Below are 20,518 nucleotides of genomic sequence, written 5' to 3'. Positions count from 1 at the left end.
TTTCGTTCCAGCTTGTTCCATTTCGTTCCAGCTTGTTCCATTTCGTTCCAGCTTGTTCCATTTCGTTCCAGCTTGTTCCATTTCGTTCCAGCTTGCTTTTATTTGTATTTATTTGGTTCAATTCGCTTTTTTGTTGCTTCCCCATTTTTTCCCTTTGTCCACTTCTTAACTTTTTCGCGCGTTTGTTCTCTCCGCCTGCTCACTTTTGCGGAACGGCGCAAAAACCGCCTGGATGTTGTGCCAACCGTGGGGTTAAAACTGCTCGTGAGGGAGGACGACTGGAGAGAAGCAAAAAAGGAAAAAAAGAGAGGAAAAAAAATAGGGCAAAGAAAAGAGCCAAAAAAAGGGAGAAAGAGAAGCAAGAGACAGTTAAAAAGAGAGGAAAAAAAAGTGCAAAAAAAAAACTTCACTTAAAAAAACGACTTCACTTTACAGGAACAAATAAAAAAGTACCATTCGAAAAAAAAATTAAGCTACACCAAATCGGATTAATTTACAACCAATTAGGCTGCACCCCCAACGAAGGTGACTCGCCAAGTAGCAACCGCGCGAACCGCGGGATCCGTGCAATTGTTTTGAACAACCAACCCCGCGGACACAAGCGCGGGCGTACACAGACGCGAGCTGCACATCGCGACGAGCCATTACACCACCCCTTCACCCCCGCGACAAAATGGAGAACCCGAAACCAGCCTGCTCGAGCTTCATAATTAGCTTGCTCTTCTACATGTGTTACTTCTTCTACTTCGGATTGTACAGCTTTGAAATCATTTTTATCTTCTCCTCCAAAATGGACTATGTTATGCTCTTCGTCCTGGTAATCACGACTATAGTGTCCATCTCCTTGGCATCCGCCGGATTAATGTACACCTCCTTCTTTCTAGTGATCGTCATATCTTTAGCGGAAATATACGAATATAAGAACTCCTCCTTTGGGCATGTAGTGGATGATGAGTTTAGCAAACTGTTTTTAATTGTCCGATTATTTGCCACCGTTAATTTCCTGCTATTTTACTACCTACACATAAATAACCTCAAAAGGGAGAAGCGGATGAAGTTGGCCAAGTCAAAGTCAAGTGAAAAGAAGACACAAACGCAAACACAGGCACAAACGGGGCATGAAACAAATTCAGCGGAATACAAAAATGACGATTTGAGACATGGCGCCGTAATACCCGTTGGTGGGAAGTTAATCAAAGAAGTTGTTACGCCCACGCAGATGCACACGCACAACCACAAGGACAACCACACGCAAGATAATGATGACCCATCGAAGAAAACACAAGTGATAGAAGGCTATATATTAAAACATGTGACCATTCCGATTATACAAAAGGATGAGAGGTCTCCTCCTCCTGCAGTGCCCAGTCAACAGAGTAAAGCGTTTGAAGTCCCGCCTCACCATCTTCCATACACTCACTACAGCGTCAAAAGTGTAGAAGGTAATGCACACGGGTTGGGAACTAATCAGCCACTGAGTGGTGGCACCTTTGTTGATGACAGCTTGGACGAGACCTACAGAAGGCAGTATACCTCCGCGTGGGTACTACCCAACAACAACAGCAGCGGCTTATACGGAAACAACGTTACCTTCGCAGGGACGGAGAGTCCACATTTGAATAAAGCCCCCTACGGAAATGCAACTTCTAACGCTTTCTATAATGGCGGCATGAACGCCTACCCTGCCAATAGGTTGCCCGAAGATAAGGATCCATACCATGTTATTCCTCACCAGATGGGGGCCTACCATTTGGGGGGGTTCCCTTCGGGGCCATACCAAACGGGGCCATACCAGACAGGGGCTTACCAAGCGGGGGCATAACCAGTGGGGGCATAAGCAATGCGGGTATAAGCAATGCGGGTATAAGCAGCGTCGTCCATAGTACTCCCCGCAATCAATCGAAAGGGACGTGACGCCTATTCGTTCCGAATTCTGTCTTGCCCTTGACAACCAGGTTTTACCCTGTACAGTAATAACCAATTGCGGGGGCATCCGAGGAGAGAATTTTTTTCACCACAAAATAGGTTTGTGACATGAGGGGTGCTGCGCGTTGTGATTGCCCTTTTGATGGGGGGGCTAGCCCACTCAGCTAGGTTGCGGCTGAGCGATCTGTACAGGGAGCGTGCGGCAAAGCACGGCAATCGCATGGGTGGCCCAAAGATATGTGCAAAGTGGATCCATTTTCGCGAGAGAAGTTTGCTACGTGGGAAAGCCACTTTAAGATGATGTCAAACTGCGTTTTGAAATCTTTATGGAACTGAATAACACAGATGAAGAAGCGTGCCGCTGGACGCGCTAATTACTTTGTGACGTGTCCACAATTCCCTGCGCAGGTAGATCAGGAGAAAACTCACCTTTTAGCTTCACCGAAGTGGAAAAGCGCATCCACTTCTCCTTCCACCTACGCATATGCGTGTACGTACGTATATTTTATTTTTTTTCTTTTTAACTCCTTTTTTTTGATATTGTGTCTATCTCCTCCACCTTGCCGTAATTTTTTCACTTTTACACCGTTTTTATTTCCCTTTTGGCTACACCGTTACGAATCAAAACAGAAAAATCTGCGTAAATTGTAAAGTGTGCAATTTATCGAATTAATTTTTTTTTTTTACGGGAGAATTTCCGAAATGGCGTAGGCGTTTTTGCTGCTCTCCATACACAGTTGGGAATGCTTAAAAAAGTGCATGAACTGTTCAGGTAAAAAACCTCGAAAGTTTGCCGAAACCGCTGTTTGGCTACCTTAAAAAAAAAAAAAAAGAGAAGGGGGCTAGTAAGAAAGCAGCCACAAAGCAGCCTCAACGTAGCAGCTCTGCCCTGCCCAATTCGCGGGAGCTTCACATATTGTCTGCTTCGAACGTCAGGAAGTTCCCATTCCTGTTGTTTTGCCGCTCCAGGGCTGAACAAAAGGGGGGGCGAAAAATAAACAAAGGGGGAACGCGGTGAAATTCGATTTTATGTAAAATATTTTATGTAAACTATTTTGTGTAAGAAAAGACTAAGCCGATACCTTCTTCACGTGCTTTCATTTTCTTCGCCCGAACTTCCTGCCTACTTTTAAGCTCCTCATATTTGTCCTTGTACAGCTCAGTGTTTTCACTGTATATGGAATCGACGCCTTATCCCCCAAAAAAGAAAAAAAAAAAAAAAAAAAAATATTACATTATATTTTTGCCGCACTCTATTTTGCGTTCCCCACTATGGCGTAGTTATCTTTGATCAGCACAAAGCCCATCAACAGTGTGACCATTTCAGGATGTTCAGCACCCCTTGTGTCATTTCTCCCCCCATTTGTGCTGACACCTTCTGCCTATTAAATGATCCAAATGAAATGCTCAGATAACCAACTATTCCTCTAGGGTAATGCGACTTAACAACTCGCGCGAGCTTCACATCCTTTTTTATATCTTCCGATAATTTTAACGTCTGACAAGGGAAGGCGAATGGCGAGATATGCATTCACACACTTTACAACACAGTGGATGGTACTTTACGCAATTTTTTCTTTTTTTTTTTCGAGGGTTTGTTTATTACTTCTAAGTATTTCTCCTGCATCTGTTCGTATTCTAGTCTTCTTTCATTTGGTCTCTTTTTTTTCGGGGGGGCGTGGGGAAAACAAAGGGAGAAGTTAGACAATGCAGCGAAACGATACATGGTGCTACGAAACGATACGTGGTGCCACGAACGACACATGGTGCCGCTTAACAATGCGTGATGCTGCTCTACTCCCGAATGGGCAACGAACAAACCAGCCTTACCATCAGTTTCTCCGTCGTCAGCCACTGCATGTAGCCCTCCTTCAGTTGGTCTCGCTGAAAGGGTTGAAATGTTTCATTTCCTCGAGGGGTAGATTAGAGGCCATATTGCATAACTGGGAATAACTGCCACATGGGTGGTGCCATGCCCTGTGGGTGGCGTCTTTCCCTGTAAGGGATTGCAGTTGCCCCATTTTTCATGCCCATCGGTGCCCCCCCACCCGGGAAGAAATATTACCCGCTCTACTTTGGGCAAAGGGTTGGTGATCTTCACGGTGCCGATTTTCGACTCTGCTCGGATGGAAGTTGTGCATGGAAGTGGTGAATATGAGTAGAACGACGCGATCGAGAGTTTACAAAAAAAGGATCACAGGAGTGGCTCTTTCAAACGCACATCTGTTAGCCACGGCGGAATACCATTTGGAACCAAGTCAGTAAAAGGTGGAGGTTCCTCGTTCTCATCCAGTCTCTGTTGAAAGGGGGGGGGGGGTAGCGTCAACAGCATACGCACGGGTGATATTTTTGAAGTGTCCTACGCATGGACCGAGCAGATGGCGGTCTGCCACGAACTGGATGTTGTCTTCATTTTTTTAACCGCGTAGTCAGCTTTGTCCCTCTCCACTGATTTAAAAACGTGATCCCCCCGTGTGCACCTGGACTGGTATTCTTCTTTTTTGCGATCGTCTTTCAAGTCGGAGTAGTATTCATCGATTAGCTGGTCCTTTTTTGGGTGCGGCCAAAGAATGATCGTTAGACGAGAATGAGGCCAAAGGTGCGTTGCATGGCGCAGCGGTTGGGGCTTTGCGCATTGGCTGCATGCACATTGGCTGCATGCACATTGGCTACGTGCACATTGGCTACGTGCACATTTGTCTTTACATATGTTTGTATATGCTTCTACACGTTTGTATATATGTGTATATATATATAATTTTTTTTTTTTCTCACAAATTTCTCATGTGCGGATAAATTTCCCGCCTTGGCCGAGTCAGAATTCTTTTTCCCCTTTGGCCCCATCTTACAGTCTTCACAAACTTAGGCGCGATTATTTCGCTACAGCACGGTGTGCTCCAATGTTGGGCCAACCTGGAAACGCACTGACGAGAGGAAGTCACCTCTGCTCAGCGAGGGTTACATGTTTCCCCCGCATGTCCATGGGGCAAAGGAGCACAAATGGCTAGCACGGATAAGAACATGAGAAAAGACGCTTCCCAAGGAGGAAAAAAAAAAAAAAAAAGGAAGGAACGAACGAACGGACGAACGAAATACACGACATGCATTCCAGTCAAATGTAAAGAGGAGGGAAATTTAAATAACTGCTCCGGTTATGCGACAGCTAAGAATGTAGACCAGGTGGATAACCAAAATGTGAGTTCTCGCTTCGCCCAAAAGGGATGTCTATCTGTCTTGCGTTTTTTTTTTTTTTTTTTCCCACAAAGGAGAGTTCTGGATAAAGTCTTTTGTTAGAGCGGAATGGTCGGAACGGGCTGCTCTACGCGATCAGTCCAAGGGGCGGCAAGGAGAATTTCCCTTTAGTGCGCCCCATTCCCAGTCTCCAAAAGGGACAGTGCCGAATATTACCCTCACCGACGCTGATGCTGGAAGGGGGCGGCTTCCGGTTCGCCAAAGTACTCCGCAAAGATGACGAAATTGTTCGGCTTCGCGGAAAAAAAGAAAAAAAAACATATATATATAAATATGCCTAATTGCAGATATATGCAAATACACCTACATGCCTATGCACTTGTAGAAACAAAACGGGGCCCACATCCGAACCTGCCTGATCAGCACGCACGGGGAGAAGTGCTTCTTCAAGAAGCTCCGCAATTTGTAGGATGGGTTATCGTAGCTGCGTTCCCGTGGGGAGAAAAAAAAAAAAAAAAAAAAAAACACTTTGTTCATGCGTCGATGTGTATAGGCACATAAGGAGCAAATCCAAGGGAAGACTTCCGGAATACACTTGCCGGCATGAAAAAGGAAGACGGAAAAGTCTCAGTCGGGTGGGACAACTGGGAAGAAAACACCCTCGTTCATGCTTACCATAATCTGGATGGGGAAATGGCCTTGTCTCTCAGCATAAAGTTAAAGAGTTCCTATAAAATGGAAGTCAGCGCGAAAGGGGGGTCACCAAATGGACAGACATCTGCACGCCTCTTCCCGCGCAGGTGCACATAGGGGGGAGGCACTTGTCCCATCTGTGCATTCGCCGTTATGAACACACCAGCGGTTATTAACACATCAGGAGTTATTAGCACATCAGCCCTTATTAACCCATCCACCGCTATTAACACATTCACCCCCTTTTCCACGTTCATTTCTTTTCTTTCCACATGGGTGGGGGTCGTACTAACAAGCCCAAGGCCCCTCTTCCGGAAGTCTCTCTGTATGTAAAAATCTACATCAGGAGGAAAGGGAGGGTAGAACAGATATCGAAGCAGATGGGTAGGTAACGTGTGGACATACACCTTTGCCACCACCGCGACCACTACGACTACAGCCATCATTGCCACCACTGCAACCGGCGGGGTGTCACCAACAGAACGTGTGTTCCCTCAAGTCGCCACTCTGAACTCTCCTTTACGTTGTTACCCAATAAACACGTACAGCTCCCGCAGTGTAAGTCTTTCCCGTTATATAAGTACAGCCGTTTTGTACCAATCTGATGAAGAAATAGAGGCGAAATGTGGGAGAGGTGCATCTATCATTGAACTGGTTTAGCGGTGAAAGGGGGGAGAAAAAAGAAAAAAAAAATAAAGAAAAAAAAAAAATCATCATTAAACCATTTTTTCCCCACCTTTAACATCCCGATTAGTTCACCTTGTTGTGTTAAACACTGATGGGGAAAAAAACGAGCAGGACATGTTTGGCAGGATAGTATCCCTTGAGTAATCTCCCTCCTGTTAAGGCTCACTAAATTGGAGATACAAAAAGAGACACTCAAGTGATACACATATTTGCAGTTACGTATAGAGTGTTGTCCTGATCCGTGACGCTGTCTAATGTTGTTAAAATGCCCGACAGGTGCTGCTCCTTAAAGGGAGGTGCACAAAAATGAGGGGAACATAAATATTCGGGGATGACGCAAATGGGGTGGCCTCTCCCCCGAAGCGACTTGCACTGTTTTGCGAAGCTTCTGGAGAAGGCGCTTTGGGAGGAGTCGCTCTGGAAAAAGTCCCTTCTTAACCGTAGCTGCTCCCTACCGCGCTAGACAGGAGGCCCATATCGTCTACATCCCTTTGGATCTTCCGAACTGGGGAAAAAAAAATAAAGCAAAGTGAAAAAAGCAAAGTGAAAAAAGCAAAATGCGGAAAGCAAAATGAGGAAAGGAATATAAAGCGGCACAAAACGATGCGATCTCGCGAAAGACATTTTCCTGCTGTACAAGAATGGAGGTCGGAGCTCCTCAGGAGAAGCAGATCACCCCTTGAGTGTCTCTTTATCTCCAGGTTGTGCATTTTTTCCGAGGGGGTAATCATTTCTGTGGTTCGCTAGTCGGTTAAGCACGTGGCTCACTTTTGTACTTTGCGTTTGGAAAAATAAAAAAGAGAACGTGCAAAGGTAGACGAAAAAAAAAAAAAAAAAAAGAGAAAAAAAAAAAACCCCTAGCAACACACAAAAGGGGAAAATTTCCCCTCAGTTTGCCACCACGAGGGAAAAAGAATAGCACCATCAGTTATGCAACTCTCGTGCAACTATATGATCTTTTTTTGTTCTCTCCTTTTTCCGTTTCGCACAAATGCAGACGTGACAGTCGGCAGTAGTGCCCAACAAGTGACGACCTCCATTCCGCGTAATATTTACACGCACGTGGATATGTACAGAAATAACTAACACGGTTCACAGGACATGTGTGGGAAGACAAAATACAGATCGCTGTGTGTGGGGGTCGGAGGTATCAACGCAGACATATAAAGGTGTAACCTCACTGCTCTGTCAGATTTGTGAAGATGATTACTTTTCCATCATCGAGTCAGTTCTTCTCTATGATAAACACCTTCTTGAAGTTCCTGTATTTATCTTTTAAGCTCACGTTGGTTCTGTTGAAAGGTTGCAGGCGAGGGGGAAAGAATCGGATGCCACGGAGGCATCTCTGCCTGGGATGGAGAAAGCGCTGTTCATCGTTGGGCCCACTCCATATCACTCTCCTTTGCAAGAACCTGCTCTCCGAAAATGAATAGGCCTCCATAATTTGTCGCCAGTTGGACAATCCGTACTCCTATCGGGGCAGGGGAGAAAAGTTGAAAGCATCGTCGTGTCAACGTGTGCACACAGAAAAACGTCTGTGTGCGTCTAAAAGCCCATATACACGTTTTCGGCGGGAGAAGCCGCTGCGATGGTTTAAAGTGCGGCCCCTGCCGCTTCGTCATGTTGATCGGAAGTTCATTCCGCTGCTCCTCCTGCCGCTCCTCCCGCCGCTCATCCCGCCGCTCATCCCGCCGCTCATCCCGCCTCCTACGTTTATCCCGTCGATGAGGCGCTCAGTCTCCCCCTTGTCCCACTTAACCCGTGGTTTGTATCTCTTCTGTCGAGGCAAATGGAAACGGCACCACCGGATGATCAGTGTGTGGAGGATCCACCAGAGGAGAGAAAACAAAATAGTCACTTCATGGAGGATCCCGCCCCCCCCCAAGGGGGAGCAGTCAAGTCCGCATTACGGGGACAACGATCCCCCCGGGGAGTACCCTTTTCCGTTCTGTTGATTTCAACTTCTTTTCCATCCCCTCTCTGTCGATCACAACGGGGGAGTTCCTTTCATCTTTGGGAAGAAATTGGACAAAAGGGAAATGTGAGAAGGCAGCGGTGATGCATTCAGGAAGGTGAAAACAAGAAAGAAAGGGAAAAAAAGAGAGAAAAAAACAGAAAAAAAAAATGATAAACCCCTCTACACAACTGCGCGCTGTCGTACCTATCGCGATGGAACTTTTTATCTTCAGTAGTTTCAGTTTCGTGTGGTCGGCTGTAAAGGGGTGCAAAAAAGGCAAGGAAGGTCTTCTCCTAAGTGAGCGAAGGAAACAAACGCGATCAGCTTGGAGAGGGTAGCCATAGCCTCGTTGGCCACGTTGGACACCCTGGAGAGTCTACCCATTTTTCCGCAGAGGAACCCTCGAGGAAAGTGTCAACAAAAGAAGGCGGTGGGCGGTAGGTGGGACTCCCACCGCTAGCCAGCTGCTTAGGACGGCTGAGTTTTAACCCCCTTGAAAAAGTGTATCCTTAAAGGGACAAACATTTCATGTGGAAAAAAAAAGTATGACCTGTTCAGGTAAAGTTTGGCGTTTTTGGAAGTAACTTCATATACCCGCAGAAATGGGTGAAGTAAACATCTATGGAGGGTGGCGTCACTCCCAGTGGGGGACCCCCCCCAGCGAGGACCGATTAACCGACGAATGTTGACCCGCCGCACACTTCTACACAGGGACAACATCGAGTCGCCGCTTCAACCGGAGGGATGCTCAAACGTGGTTAGCACACACAGACACCCCCCCTCAAATGTACGTACGGAGGAAGACGCGTCATCGCCAGTGTGCACACAAAATTAACGCAACAGAGTTAACACAACGAAGTTAACACAACGAAGTTAACAAAACGAAGTTAACGTCAAACGGGGTTCCTTATCGCTAAGAGGAGGGCGGAAATAAACAGTTCGCCTTCTCCAATGTAGGATTATACTTTGTCCAAAAAAAAAAAAATGGTGCCTCTTGCGCTAGCTGCTTATATGCGCAGAGAAAAAAGAAGGCAACGCTGTGCAAATGTGAGCACAAATGATCGCCACCTCCCCCCGCTAGAGCAGCCCTTGGCGCTTCAAATCGTCGTAGGCCTTCATATTCATGACGTTCCCCTTGGAGTCTTCGCACTCGACCTCCTGGTCCGGCTTGAAGACGTTCATCTGGGTCTGCTTCTTCAGCCGCTCATACAGGTTTAGCGCGTCGTCAATCTTGGTGATCTCCTTAAAGTGCAGCGTGTTTGGGATGTTCAGGCACTTCATGCCGAAGGAGTGCCTCCACTCGTAGAAGTGTTTCTCAAACTGGGCCCTGCCAAAGTAGGAGTAATTGCCGCAGATTTCGCATGTATACTCCTTTGACAGCCCGTGCAATTTGTAAAGCCAGTAAGGTATGGGCTTATTATCATGTCCTAGGGGTAGATTCAAGGGGTTATAAATAGGTTTTTCATCCTCATCTTCGTCTTCCGTGTCTGCTTCGTCCGCTTCGTCCGCTCCGCCAGCTCCTTTTCCTTTTTTTTTTTTCTTCCCATCACCGGTTAGACTACCCCCGTCGGACGAATCTGTGGATTCATCATCATCCTCGGAGGAGGGGTCAAAGGTGTGCGAATTGTACAGATGGGGAAAGTCATTCCCCTCATCATATTGTTCATTGCTGTGGGAGCCACCACGATCACGTAAAGTTAAGAGGTGATCATTCCTTTTCTCCGCTTTTTTTCTTTTTTGTAGTTCGTCCACACTGAAAGCCTGCTTCCTCTGTATCTTCTGAATGGTCTTCTGGAAGATTTTATTTAAAACATTTTTATATAGGTCGATGAGGTATTCACATTTGGCTAGCTCTTTGTCGTCCCGTTCGATCTGCCTCTTAAAATCTTCTAGCTGCTCCACGCTGTACTCTTTCTGCATATACTTCTTTAAGTCCTCATCGTAGTGTTTGCTATTCTTGTACGAATTGAATGTCCCCTCCGATGCGTACAGTTTGTCATTAACATTACAGTAGAGGTCCAAATCGTAAGTGTATTTTTCCCATTCCTTAATCTCTTTCTCTTTAAATTTTGTTTCAAAATTCTTCTCATATTGTGTGTGCATTTTCTGGCAATCCACCAGGACATTCACTTTGGAGAAGAAGTTCATCAGATAGGCTAATAGACTCTCCACGTATTTTTTATATTCTTCATTTCGATATTTGCAGTACCTTGGGATGTAATAGAAGCGGGTGAAATTGTGAAGGTATGTTACTAAGTCCATTTCTTTGAATTCTCCTTCGTTGGATTTTCCCCCCTTAGAGGGGTAACTCTTTTTTCCCTTCTCCGTCTCCTTCTCTGCACTGTTTCGTTTCTTTTGACTTGCTAACTCCTTTTTCCGATATACACTAACCCTAAAATTTTTCACCTTCTTTATGTTTACAAAATGGTCGTAGAATCTGTGCATGTCTACGTATTTTCCTTTTCTCTCCACCGGGGAGAAGCTCTCCTTGAGGCTGTTATTCTTCAGTGCTTCATATTTGTATGCCTTGTAGTTTCTAATTTCGGTTTTTTTTATGTTGGTTTTTTTGTGATAATCTCGGATGTACTTAACCCGTTCGTAGTAATTTTGCCACAGGTTGTTCCGTTCGTGTGAGTCATCTTCTTCCTCGTCGTCTTTCCCGTCCTCTTCCGCTTCGTCTTTCTCCTCCTCTTCCTCTTGGCCCTTTCCCGCTTTGTCACCTTTCACCATCTTCCCCGAAATGAACTGCATCTCCTCCTTCTTCAAATTGTCCTCATCCCTGTAGTACTGAAGCAGCAACCTCGACTTTGTCTGTATCTTCTCCACTAGGTAACTGATGGAGTAGTCATAACGGATGCTCCTCTTCTTATTCTTCTGCACCTTCTCTTCAATCAGATCGGCGATTGCCTTCTCCATCATCTCGATCTCCTCGTGCATGTAGCGGATCTGCTCCATCAGGAACTGCGCCATGGTGGGGCAGCGGTGTTAGCGGTGTTAGCGGCGATAGCGGGGTTAGCGGCCACCAGGTAGACAAGAAAACGGTGTCAATGACTTAACACCCCCTTCTGCACTCTTCCAGCCGCAGCGCAGCTATGGATCGGGGACAACCCAAATTTCTAAGCGGTCCCAAGAGGAGAAGCCTTCTACACTTTGCTAAGTCAAAGTGGGCAGGTCACAGGAGGGTGTCTTCTGCGTGCCCCTCCCTTAGTGGCTCTCTCTCCTTCACGCGTTGGAGAAGCTCAAATTGGGGGTACTCCTCTCCTGAGACTTCTTCAAAATCGTCCTTTGCCTGAGAAGCGGGTTCAAAACGCAGAGTGGTCCAAAAAAGGACGCCCTCACATACCCCCTCAACGGCACTACTGTAGTCAGATAAACACATATGTAAACATACACGCTGCGCTTGCAATTGAGCGAGGGATCCCCTGTCCTCTTGCAATTTGTGTTCTCTCAAAGGAACGATGTATCCCCTCTCTCAATCGGCCGCCATGCACCCCAGCCATACGCAGCTGTTCTGAGATATCACCTCTTTACAGTTGCTCTGAGATGTCACCTCTTCGGCTTCTTCTCCAATTTTTGCGCTTCTCCTCATTGGCGCCTTGCACGATTGAGCGCTGGGGGTTCCAAGTTAAAAAAAAAGAAAAAAAAAAAAGCGAAAAAAAGAGAAAGAAAAAAGAAAAAAAAACCTCCAATCCGACTTGGCAATGTCGCGAAATACTGTTTCACCAATGTGGCACCGTCAGCTCTAACGAAAGAACAGCAGGTATACATTCACGTATGCATAATAGGCATATTTGTTTTTTTCCTTTTTTTTCTTTTTTTTTTCCTTTTCAATAGGATATAAAAATTTCCTTATCGGGATTGTTTGATTATTTGATTATTTTATTTTTTTCTTCTCCTGGAGAAAGTATACGTTAATATCACCCTGATGGGGCTTCCACAAAGAAGATGCATAACCTCGCAGGGGGATTGACTAATTGGTAGGGAAAAGGATCCTTCCCCTGGGGAAAGTCGGCGGGAGCGGGGCTCTGTCAATTGAGTGACCCAACTGGCATCACACCACGTTACATGTGCAACATCCCCCACGGCGTAGGACTGAGCGTACGACTGACCGTACGACTGAGCGTACGACTGACCATACGACTGACCGCACTCTTTCTTCCCCTTCTCCACATCCCCGCCGCGACGCCCCTCCGTAGGCCACAAACGTTGGTCGAAGTCAACATACGTACACGCCACAAGACACTTTGTGAGAAGTGTAAAATGCCGAAGCCGAAGGCACGGCGGAATGAAAAAGGGGGCCAAGAACAAAAAATGGAAAAATAAGTGCAGAAACAATAGCAATAGTAGAATAGGCGCACTAGTAACGAAGCGGCAGTAACGCAGCAGAAGTAACCGGGCAGACGGAGCAGAAGTAACCGGGCAGACGGAGCAGAAGTAACCGGGCGGACGAAGCATACCGTTAACCCGCTTCGCACCGCCTACACGACGAGATGCTCACTCATCTTCTTCTTTATCCTGTCCAACTGGTTGAAGGACTTATTCAAATTTTTATTTATAATGTCAAGGATGTAGGCATCCTTGGTGTTGGCGGAGCGTCGTTTTTCTCCCCCCAGGACAGCCTTCGGATGGCTCTCCCGTCCAGCCGCCTTTCCCCCCTCAAGGGACACACTGGAGGTTACCTTACTGTTGTGCATATTTCTGAGGAGCGCCTTTTTTTCCATACTGTTCTGATCGAAGTTAATTCTTCGCGTTAAGTTATTGTCGATGATTTCTTTTATGGACTTAATAGCATTATCATTTCGGCGACTCTTCTTCAGGGTACACACCCCTTCCTTGTTAGTGACACCGCTTATGTCTCCCCCAGGTGACTCCACCTTTTCGGATGAACCACTAATCGTGCATATCTTTCTGCCCTGACTACGTTGATCCCCCTTCATCGGAATATAATCATCATACGTGGAGATAACCTTTTCGATGTATCTTTTTTTGTAATCTACGTTGTCCATGTGATCTGCTTTGTTTGCTGCTCCGAGTAGCAGTACCGTGTCTGTTACTTTTCTCCCTCCATGCACGTTATGGGAATTTGAACCCAGGCGTGTAGTAGTACTCCTTCCCGTAATGGCCCCCGAATTACCACCTCTCAAATTTGTGACATCTCCGTTTTGACGCTCCCCTGCATGTGTCATCTTCGACTCACCAAACTCGCCCCCCCCCGAATTGCTATTCGTTCGCTCGTCTACGTTTGTCTTTCCTTTCCCTTTTCCGCTTCTCAGATTGACCCAATAATTGGGTAAGGTCTGCCCCTTCTTCTTTAAGACCATCTGCTCATTATGGAAGTATTCCTTCTTTAACACTTCGCTCGTGTCGTAGTTGTTTTTTGTCTTGCTGAGGAGATTCTCCCTAGGGTTACTTGCACTCTGGTTACCACCGCCGTCAGGGGTGTCTCTTGAACCCCTTCCGTTTATGCAACTTTTAGAGGATACCTCCCCTTGGCATCGTTCACTGTACAAATGGGGGCGCGCTTCCGATGGGTGGCATTCCGCCTTGAGGGAGTTCCCAGCATGGTTTGCCTCAGCGTTGTCAGTCTCAGCGTTGTCAGTCTCAGCGTCGTTTACCTCATCGTGGCGAGTCCCTTTCGTGGTGACTCCCCTCTTATCCAACTGGCACTTCTCCTTTTGGCTTCTCCTCGCAGTGCCACCAGCATGGATCGATTCTCCGTTGCATATAGTCGTGCCAGTTTTCTTGTTTAACGCACTAAGAGGTTGTCTTGGCTTTATTTCATGATTAGTCGACTGTGCACAGCCAAACGGAGCGTTTAGCCCCGCATGGCTATTCCTACTACCCTGTGCACCTTTCCCCCCAAAAGCTGGACGTCTCCACGCGCTCCATTTATCATTTGCATGCAGATATGTCTCTTTCGAGCTCCTCACAAGACTGCTCGTGGTGGCATCACTATGTTCCTTCTTCTTAGGCGCGCGCGCGAGGAGGGCTCTGCCGACCGGGTTCGAGTAGAGCTTCAGCAGGCGGCTTCGATTGTTGAGACCATTTAGATCGATTGGACCATTTGGATCATTCCGATCATTTGGACCATTCCGATCATTTGGACCATTCCGATCATTGGGACCATTCCGATCATTTGGACCATTCCGATCATTTGGACCATTCCGATCATTTGGACCATTCCGATCATTTGGACCATTCCGATCGCTTCGATCTCTTCCATCGCTTCGACCTCTTCTATCGTTTGGACCATTTCGCTCCGTTTGGGCGCCACTTCCTGGTGAAGCAGCTCGCCCACCGCGCGACTTCCCCCTTTCGAGGTGACACGAATGCGAACAGGTGTGCTCGCAGGCGCCGCCGCTTCCGCCGCTTCGGGTGCTTCTACCGCTTCGAACCACCCCACTGTTGCCAGAATAAAACGCACCGAATGAGCTGAATTGTGGGGATGACTTACTGTACGTGTTCCTTCCTGGTACGTCCTGTAGCAGCGGGCCCCCCTTCTTCGGCCAATCCGACTTACGAGGTAGAAGATCAGTCCGCTTCCTTTCACGACTTCCATCGGTCGTGGGTGTGGCGCAGTTTCTTTTCGAAAAAAGCGGTTCTAATTTTCTACCGGGATGATAATTCCCTCTTTGACTATCCTGCCTCGTCATGTCTGAACAAACGGGGGAACATCCCCTCTTGCCTTTCCTGCCTGTGCTGGCAGAGACGGACAAATTCGGAATAGATCGCCTACTTATCATGCTGCCAAAGATGTCATTTCGCTGCTCCAGCATGTTTATCGTGCCTAACGGATCTACCTCGCCCATCGCACCGAGCTCGCCCATCTCATCCGAATGGACACCCACCACGGAGGAGTCCCCCTTGTTTCCCCCCCTCGCTAAGTTGCTCATTCTTTCCTTATTGTACAATATATTAACAGTCTTATTGCTGTGCTTCAATTTTTTTATCTCCTGATGATTCCTCATCAGCGTGTCGATAAAAAAACCGTTGCAGTTTTTTATGTACTCCTTTAGCTTCTTGTTCTCTTCATAGACTTTGTATGCCTTATTGATATTGCTGAGTTCTACGAAGTCCAGGTAGTCATTGAATCCGGTGGTGTACTTACGTATGATATGTTCCAACGTTTCCATCCTTTTGTTTCTCTCATTCTTTCTTTCTAGCCATTTCAATAGATTCACCAGATGAGGTTTTAACCTCTGTGATGTTTCGCACGAGTCGGGAAGACATGCCTCTGAAATTCGATCGATAGAGCGTCTTAGTCTTATCTCTTCTTCATGTTGGTCCCATCCCCCGATGGAGAGTTTACTTCCCTCTCTGTATGGGATTCCCTCCCTACTAGCAACGCTACGCACTATGTAAGGACCATTCCCACCTTTGGAGAAAGAACCCTGAATGGTTTCCTCGGTTGGGGAGTTACAAAGAGGGGGTGTTCCATAGGTACATTTACTCTTCTCGTCGTTCCTACAGTACCTCCTCTCATCCCTATGTTCTCCGTTTCTCTCTGGCAAGCCAAGTAGCGAAATGGTAATTTCGTCGTAAATATACTGGGAACGATTTTTGAGATAACTCTTCATGCATTCTTCTACTCTCTTTTTCGTTTCTAAATCGTTTGACACGCTACCCCTTTGCACCATTTCCAGTGCGCTTTTAAAATCGGTGTGTCTGTTAGAGGAGTCGCCCTCATAATGATCCCATTCCCTCACATCATTTGAAGCGAATCGATATTCCAAGAAAATCTTCTGAGAGGAGATGTTCAGACTATGGCCGAATAATATTTTAAAAAGCATCCCTATTCTGTCTACATAGCTGAGATTATTTGAGTACATTTCTTCAGCTGCTTCTCCATCCAAGTGGTGTGCATACTGCTTCGTCCCCTTCTTCTTCTCCTCCTCCTCCTCCTTGCTATACTTCTTCGCAAAATCGAATTCCTCATTGTTATTATTCGAGATGTTCAGATGCATGGATCCTTTCTCCTGCATCTGGAAGAGGTACTTAAGGTGTAATATGGTGAATCCTATGTAGGAGTTCTTTTCTTTTTCCTGCTTCGGTTTCGTGACGGGCTTGGCGATGTTCTTGCCCATGCTTTTGGCTGATTTGTCCGTTGCTCCTTTGAGGGGCTCATTGGCAAGCTTCTCCTTGGCTGCCTTCCCGTGAGCAACCTTCCTGCTAAGATTCTTCCCCTTAGCAGCCCCAACGTTCGCGACCGTCCCGCTGATTCTCCTAGCGGCCGTACTCATTTTTTCTTTAGCCAGATTTGCACTCGTCTCTGTGCTCTTCGTCCCCTTCACATCTGTATGCGCCCCCTTCTGGGGCACCTCCTGGACGCCGTAGAAACTTAGCCTGTAAAACTGGCGCGGAGAAGGAAGCTGCGTATGAGGAAGGTGCGCATGTACAGAGGCGATAACCTCATATGAGGACAGCACGGGGAATCTACTACACACGTATGCCTTACACATGTGCCGCCCCTCCGTCACACTTAAGCAGACGAAGCGGAGATGCGGAGAAGCGACTGCCCCAAAGGAGGAACATTTCAAAAATATAGGCACGAACAGGAAGGACAATCATAGAAAAACATAAAATGGACGATTACGCAAAAGGAGCATGTGTGTGTCTTTCTCACCGTCGATGAAGATATTTCGACCCTCCCATTAACCACCTGCGCATCGAACACGAGTTCAAAGGTGACATCTGATTGCGCTCCTTTTTTCAGCTCCTCCAGGAGAATCTGCACTTCATCACAACGCAGCATGTCGAAGCTCTCTTTGTCCTTATTATACATTTTAAAAAGCCGATTCTGTGTATCCAAATCTGTGCCGTTTTTGCAAAAAATGAATGAGTGGACAATCACACCCGAATTGTTAGTCACCACACATTTGACGTACTTATATTTTACGAAGTATATATTTTTAAACGTTACATTTATTTTCATTTCTACTTTTTCTACTTGTGTCTTTTTATTTTCTCGGATTAGATAGCTATACAAGTTCGGGTTTGCCTTATTCTGTAATGATTTGTTTTCTTTGCCTCCCTTTTGCGCTCCGTTGAATTCGCTTATTTTGGTCCCTTTTTGGAGGAGGTGGTCGCGGCTGCAGGTGCTTAGGTAACTGTCGGTACTGCCATCACGCGAATCTGGCGATCCGCTCAATTCCACCGATTTGATCGAACCGACGGTGTCATTCATGTCGTCTCCGTTCCCCTCATTGCTTTCGCTTGCGGGGGTATCTCCCGCAAAAGAGGAATTTTTACCCACATCAATCGCACTATACGTGCTATTATTATACCTCACGCCCAGCTGCGCCACATCATACTTGCCTGAAAAGGATCCACCATTAGGACAACTACTATTCCACAGATGCACATTTCGGTTTTGTCCTAATTTGACTACATTGCTACTCCTCATGCGTTCGTGATAGTGGTAATCGTTATTCACCTGTACGTCTCCTCTTACGCGATGATTCTCCTTCCGGTCATCCTGCTGCTTCTTCTGACCCTCCTTCTCACCCAGCCGCTTACCCTGCTCATCCTCCATCATCTTTTGATGAAAATAGCTTAACTCACTTTTGTGCTTTAAAACTTCATTAAATAAATTCAAATTGTCTTTATACTTGTTCGTCTTTTCCATGGACAAGCCTTTTTTCTCTATTGCAGTTTGTTCCTCCCTTCTTGTGTAGACAGCGCGGTGGTTCTTGCGTCTGCTTCCTTGACTAGGCCGCTTTTCCTTTGTGGTTGTGGGATCGATGGATATGTCTGCTTCTTCGTCCTTACGTTGATCTTCATCACGTTGGTCTTCATCGCGTTCGTCTCCATTGCTTTGTTCGTCACCGCTTCGTTCATCATCGCTTCCTTCGTCTCCGCCTCCTTCGTCACCGCTTTGATCATCTTCACGCTGATCCGCCTCAATTTGATCATTCCCGCTTTTTTCACGTTCCGCTTGTTTCTCTTCCTTGTCCTCCTCCTGTTCTCCTTCTTCATCACCGCGGACGTCGTCACCATCTATGTCGTCACCATCGACTTCTTCTTCTCCCACCTCTTCGCCCCTCTCCCCCAATGCACTTCCTCCCGAAAGACTTAATCCGCTTATCCTCCGCCCAAGCGGGACGTCCGCCTTTGGCCCGTCGTTGCCGCTTCCCCATTGGCCCGTTTTACCATTCTCATTGCATTCACACTTTCGGCTGTTACTTATGCTCTGCGAATATGAGGCGCATTCCTTCTTGACAATATTCCCATTCTCCTTTGTTGGGAAAAAAACATCGGAACTGTCTATGCGCGTGGAATTGCTTGAGAGGTTATTATTCGCATGTTGATCGTTTTGCGCCATCACATTTTGTTCTCCTATCAGCGGACTGTTCACGTGTGACTCACCGTTTGGTAAATTTTCTTTCCCTTGGATGGAGTCATGTCCGTCCGACACGTACCACTTTGCAGGCTTCAAATGGTTATTCTCTTCTTCATCAATGAGTTTATTCCTAAAAGGGCTGTAACTTTGATCTGCTTGTTCTAAGCAGCTATCCACTATAGAACTTTTATCACTGCACACGGTTTTATTTTTTTTTTTTTCGCTATTTGGTGCATTTTGGCTAGCTAGTTCATAATTTTCCAAAAAAAAATTTTCCTTTACTGACTTGTTCATATAATTTTCGTCTTGCGCAGGCAACTGGGGTTTGCCTTCTAACAAGGAGATTTCGTTACTTCTATCTGGTTTTAGATAATCGGAAAGTTGGGCCAGCTCGGAAAAGGTCAGTCTACCAAGAGGGGACTTTTCCTCAGCAGTTTTGGCTTCCCTGGTTGTTAAGTCTGTATTCATTTTTCCGAGTATTGGGTTCTCCTTAGTCAGGTGCGCAGCAGGCAGTAGTGTATACAGAATACGCTAACGTGTGTATCTGTGTGGAGGGGCTTTTTCCTTTTATTTTTTCCCTTTTTTTTTGCGTGTCTATGCCTGTTGGGTTGCTTTGCGCCCGTTTATGCCTCTTCACACAAGCGTCTGTGCGAGGCAAGAGTACAAAAAAAGAAGAAAAAAAAAAAGCGGGGGTTATCCCAGACAGCATATACTTACGTGCACACGTTTATACACCCATTTGGAAATTTCCGCCAATATGAGGTAGTACTGTGCACCAGCTATACACTGAGAAAACATCCGTGTGGGAAGAGCAAAAGAAGTTTGTGATTTAAACAAAAAGGTTGTCCTTAGAAGGGACTAGACAAATGAAAAGGGAACATGCCATGCATGTATGCCACTTTCGGGACAAAGTTGGTAAGGAAACAAAATGCGGCAAGAAAAATGTGAATAAACAAAAGAGCGGTGTTAGCTTATTTCGCTTCGTGTTGCAGCACTGTTTGTGTCTTTTTGCAACATTTTTCACCTTTTTAACTTCTTCATTTGAACTCTTATTTGGAAATGCTACACTTAAAGTGGTCGTTCGCAGCGCTCACAGAGTAGCGGGCGAGGTTGTTTGTTCCCGCAGAACGGCATTTTCCTCCAGGCCGATTGCATAATGTTATGTATCTACAGGACGAGGCGTACACACGTGCGGGAGTAAGCAGGGATGAGCGCGAACAAAAAAAACAAAAAAAACAAAAAAAACAAAAAAAAACAAAAAAAAACAAAAAAAAATAGAAAAAAATAGAAAAAAAAACAAAACAGGTATCCATTCAGATAGCCACACGAAGCATGCAGATTTGAAAAATTCCCCAATTGGCAGAAATGGTAAAAGGAACAAAATCGCACAAAGCAGGTATGCAATAAAAATCAAACGAGCAGGGAAAAAATCCAATTCGTGGACACCCCAGCCGAGCTAAGGGTAACTCGTTTCCCCAATTTTCCAAACCTCAGCAGAGGATTTTCCAATGGGGACGAGACTCCAAATGGAAGAAGAAGAAAAAAAAAAAAGTGGCAATTTGTAAAACACACTTCAACGAGTTTTTTTGGACAATCCATGCGGGCAAAACGTTAACTTAAAAATGGCGCTACAGTGAATGATCGCAAAAGGCGATCCATGTTCATTTTTTTAATTTTGTCAAGTAGGGGAATAAGGTCCTTACCCGTTCCTTCTGCTCCCGTTT

At 46.1% G+C, this 20,518-nt stretch overlaps 6 protein-coding genes across 6 annotated transcripts; 1 reads left to right on the top strand and 5 right to left on the bottom strand.

Moving 5' to 3' along the window:
- Window positions 1-673: 673 nt before the first annotated feature.
- On the top strand, window positions 674-1,822 carry C922_01686 (hypothetical protein; the record flags this gene model as incomplete). Its single annotated transcript, XM_008817289.1, has 1 exon — window positions 674-1,822. The coding sequence occupies one exon, from the start codon at window positions 674-676 to the stop codon at window positions 1,820-1,822; it is 1,149 nt and encodes a 382-aa protein (XP_008815511.1).
- A 1,013-nt stretch (window positions 1,823-2,835) lies between these two features.
- C922_01685 (hypothetical protein) lies at window positions 2,836-4,770 on the bottom strand (the record flags this gene model as incomplete). Its single annotated transcript, XM_008817288.1, has 9 exons — window positions 2,836-2,897; window positions 3,009-3,116; window positions 3,343-3,424; window positions 3,533-3,586; window positions 3,757-3,810; window positions 3,992-4,047; window positions 4,171-4,222; window positions 4,349-4,474; window positions 4,702-4,770. The coding sequence occupies 9 exons, from the start codon at window positions 4,768-4,770 to the stop codon at window positions 2,836-2,838; spliced, it is 663 nt and encodes a 220-aa protein (XP_008815510.1).
- Window positions 4,771-5,336: 566 nt separating this feature from the next.
- C922_01684 (alpha-tubulin N-acetyltransferase) lies at window positions 5,337-7,208 on the bottom strand (the record flags this gene model as incomplete). Its single annotated transcript, XM_008817287.1, has 9 exons — window positions 5,337-5,411; window positions 5,530-5,602; window positions 5,794-5,846; window positions 6,033-6,148; window positions 6,358-6,412; window positions 6,548-6,586; window positions 6,718-6,783; window positions 6,954-7,003; window positions 7,136-7,208. 9 exons carry the CDS (start codon window positions 7,206-7,208, stop codon window positions 5,337-5,339), a joined length of 600 nt encoding a protein of 199 aa, XP_008815509.1.
- A 515-nt stretch (window positions 7,209-7,723) lies between these two features.
- C922_01683 (hypothetical protein) lies at window positions 7,724-8,839 on the bottom strand (the record flags this gene model as incomplete). The annotated part of the gene is made up of 6 exons (XM_008817286.1): window positions 7,724-7,790; window positions 7,911-7,969; window positions 8,210-8,275; window positions 8,436-8,509; window positions 8,660-8,710; window positions 8,836-8,839. 6 exons carry the CDS (start codon window positions 8,837-8,839, stop codon window positions 7,724-7,726), a joined length of 321 nt encoding a protein of 106 aa, XP_008815508.1.
- A 693-nt stretch (window positions 8,840-9,532) lies between these two features.
- On the bottom strand, window positions 9,533-11,425 carry C922_01682 (hypothetical protein; the record flags this gene model as incomplete). Its single annotated transcript, XM_008817285.1, has 1 exon — window positions 9,533-11,425. The coding sequence occupies one exon, from the start codon at window positions 11,423-11,425 to the stop codon at window positions 9,533-9,535; it is 1,893 nt and encodes a 630-aa protein (XP_008815507.1).
- Window positions 11,426-12,933: 1,508 nt separating this feature from the next.
- C922_01681 (hypothetical protein) lies at window positions 12,934-19,262 on the bottom strand (the record flags this gene model as incomplete). Its single annotated transcript, XM_008817284.1, has 2 exons — window positions 12,934-16,806; window positions 17,079-19,262. 2 exons carry the CDS (start codon window positions 19,260-19,262, stop codon window positions 12,934-12,936), a joined length of 6,057 nt encoding a protein of 2,018 aa, XP_008815506.1.
- Between the last annotated feature and the right edge of the window lie 1,256 nt (window positions 19,263-20,518).

Source organism: Plasmodium inui (genome assembly GCF_000524495.1).
Source record: "Plasmodium inui San Antonio 1 unplaced genomic scaffold supercont1.5, whole genome shotgun sequence".
NCBI classification, from domain to species: domain Eukaryota; phylum Apicomplexa; class Aconoidasida; order Haemosporida; family Plasmodiidae; genus Plasmodium; species Plasmodium inui.
The sequence above is the reverse complement of the archived record's forward strand: the minus strand, read 5'-3'. Positions and strand labels throughout refer to the sequence as shown.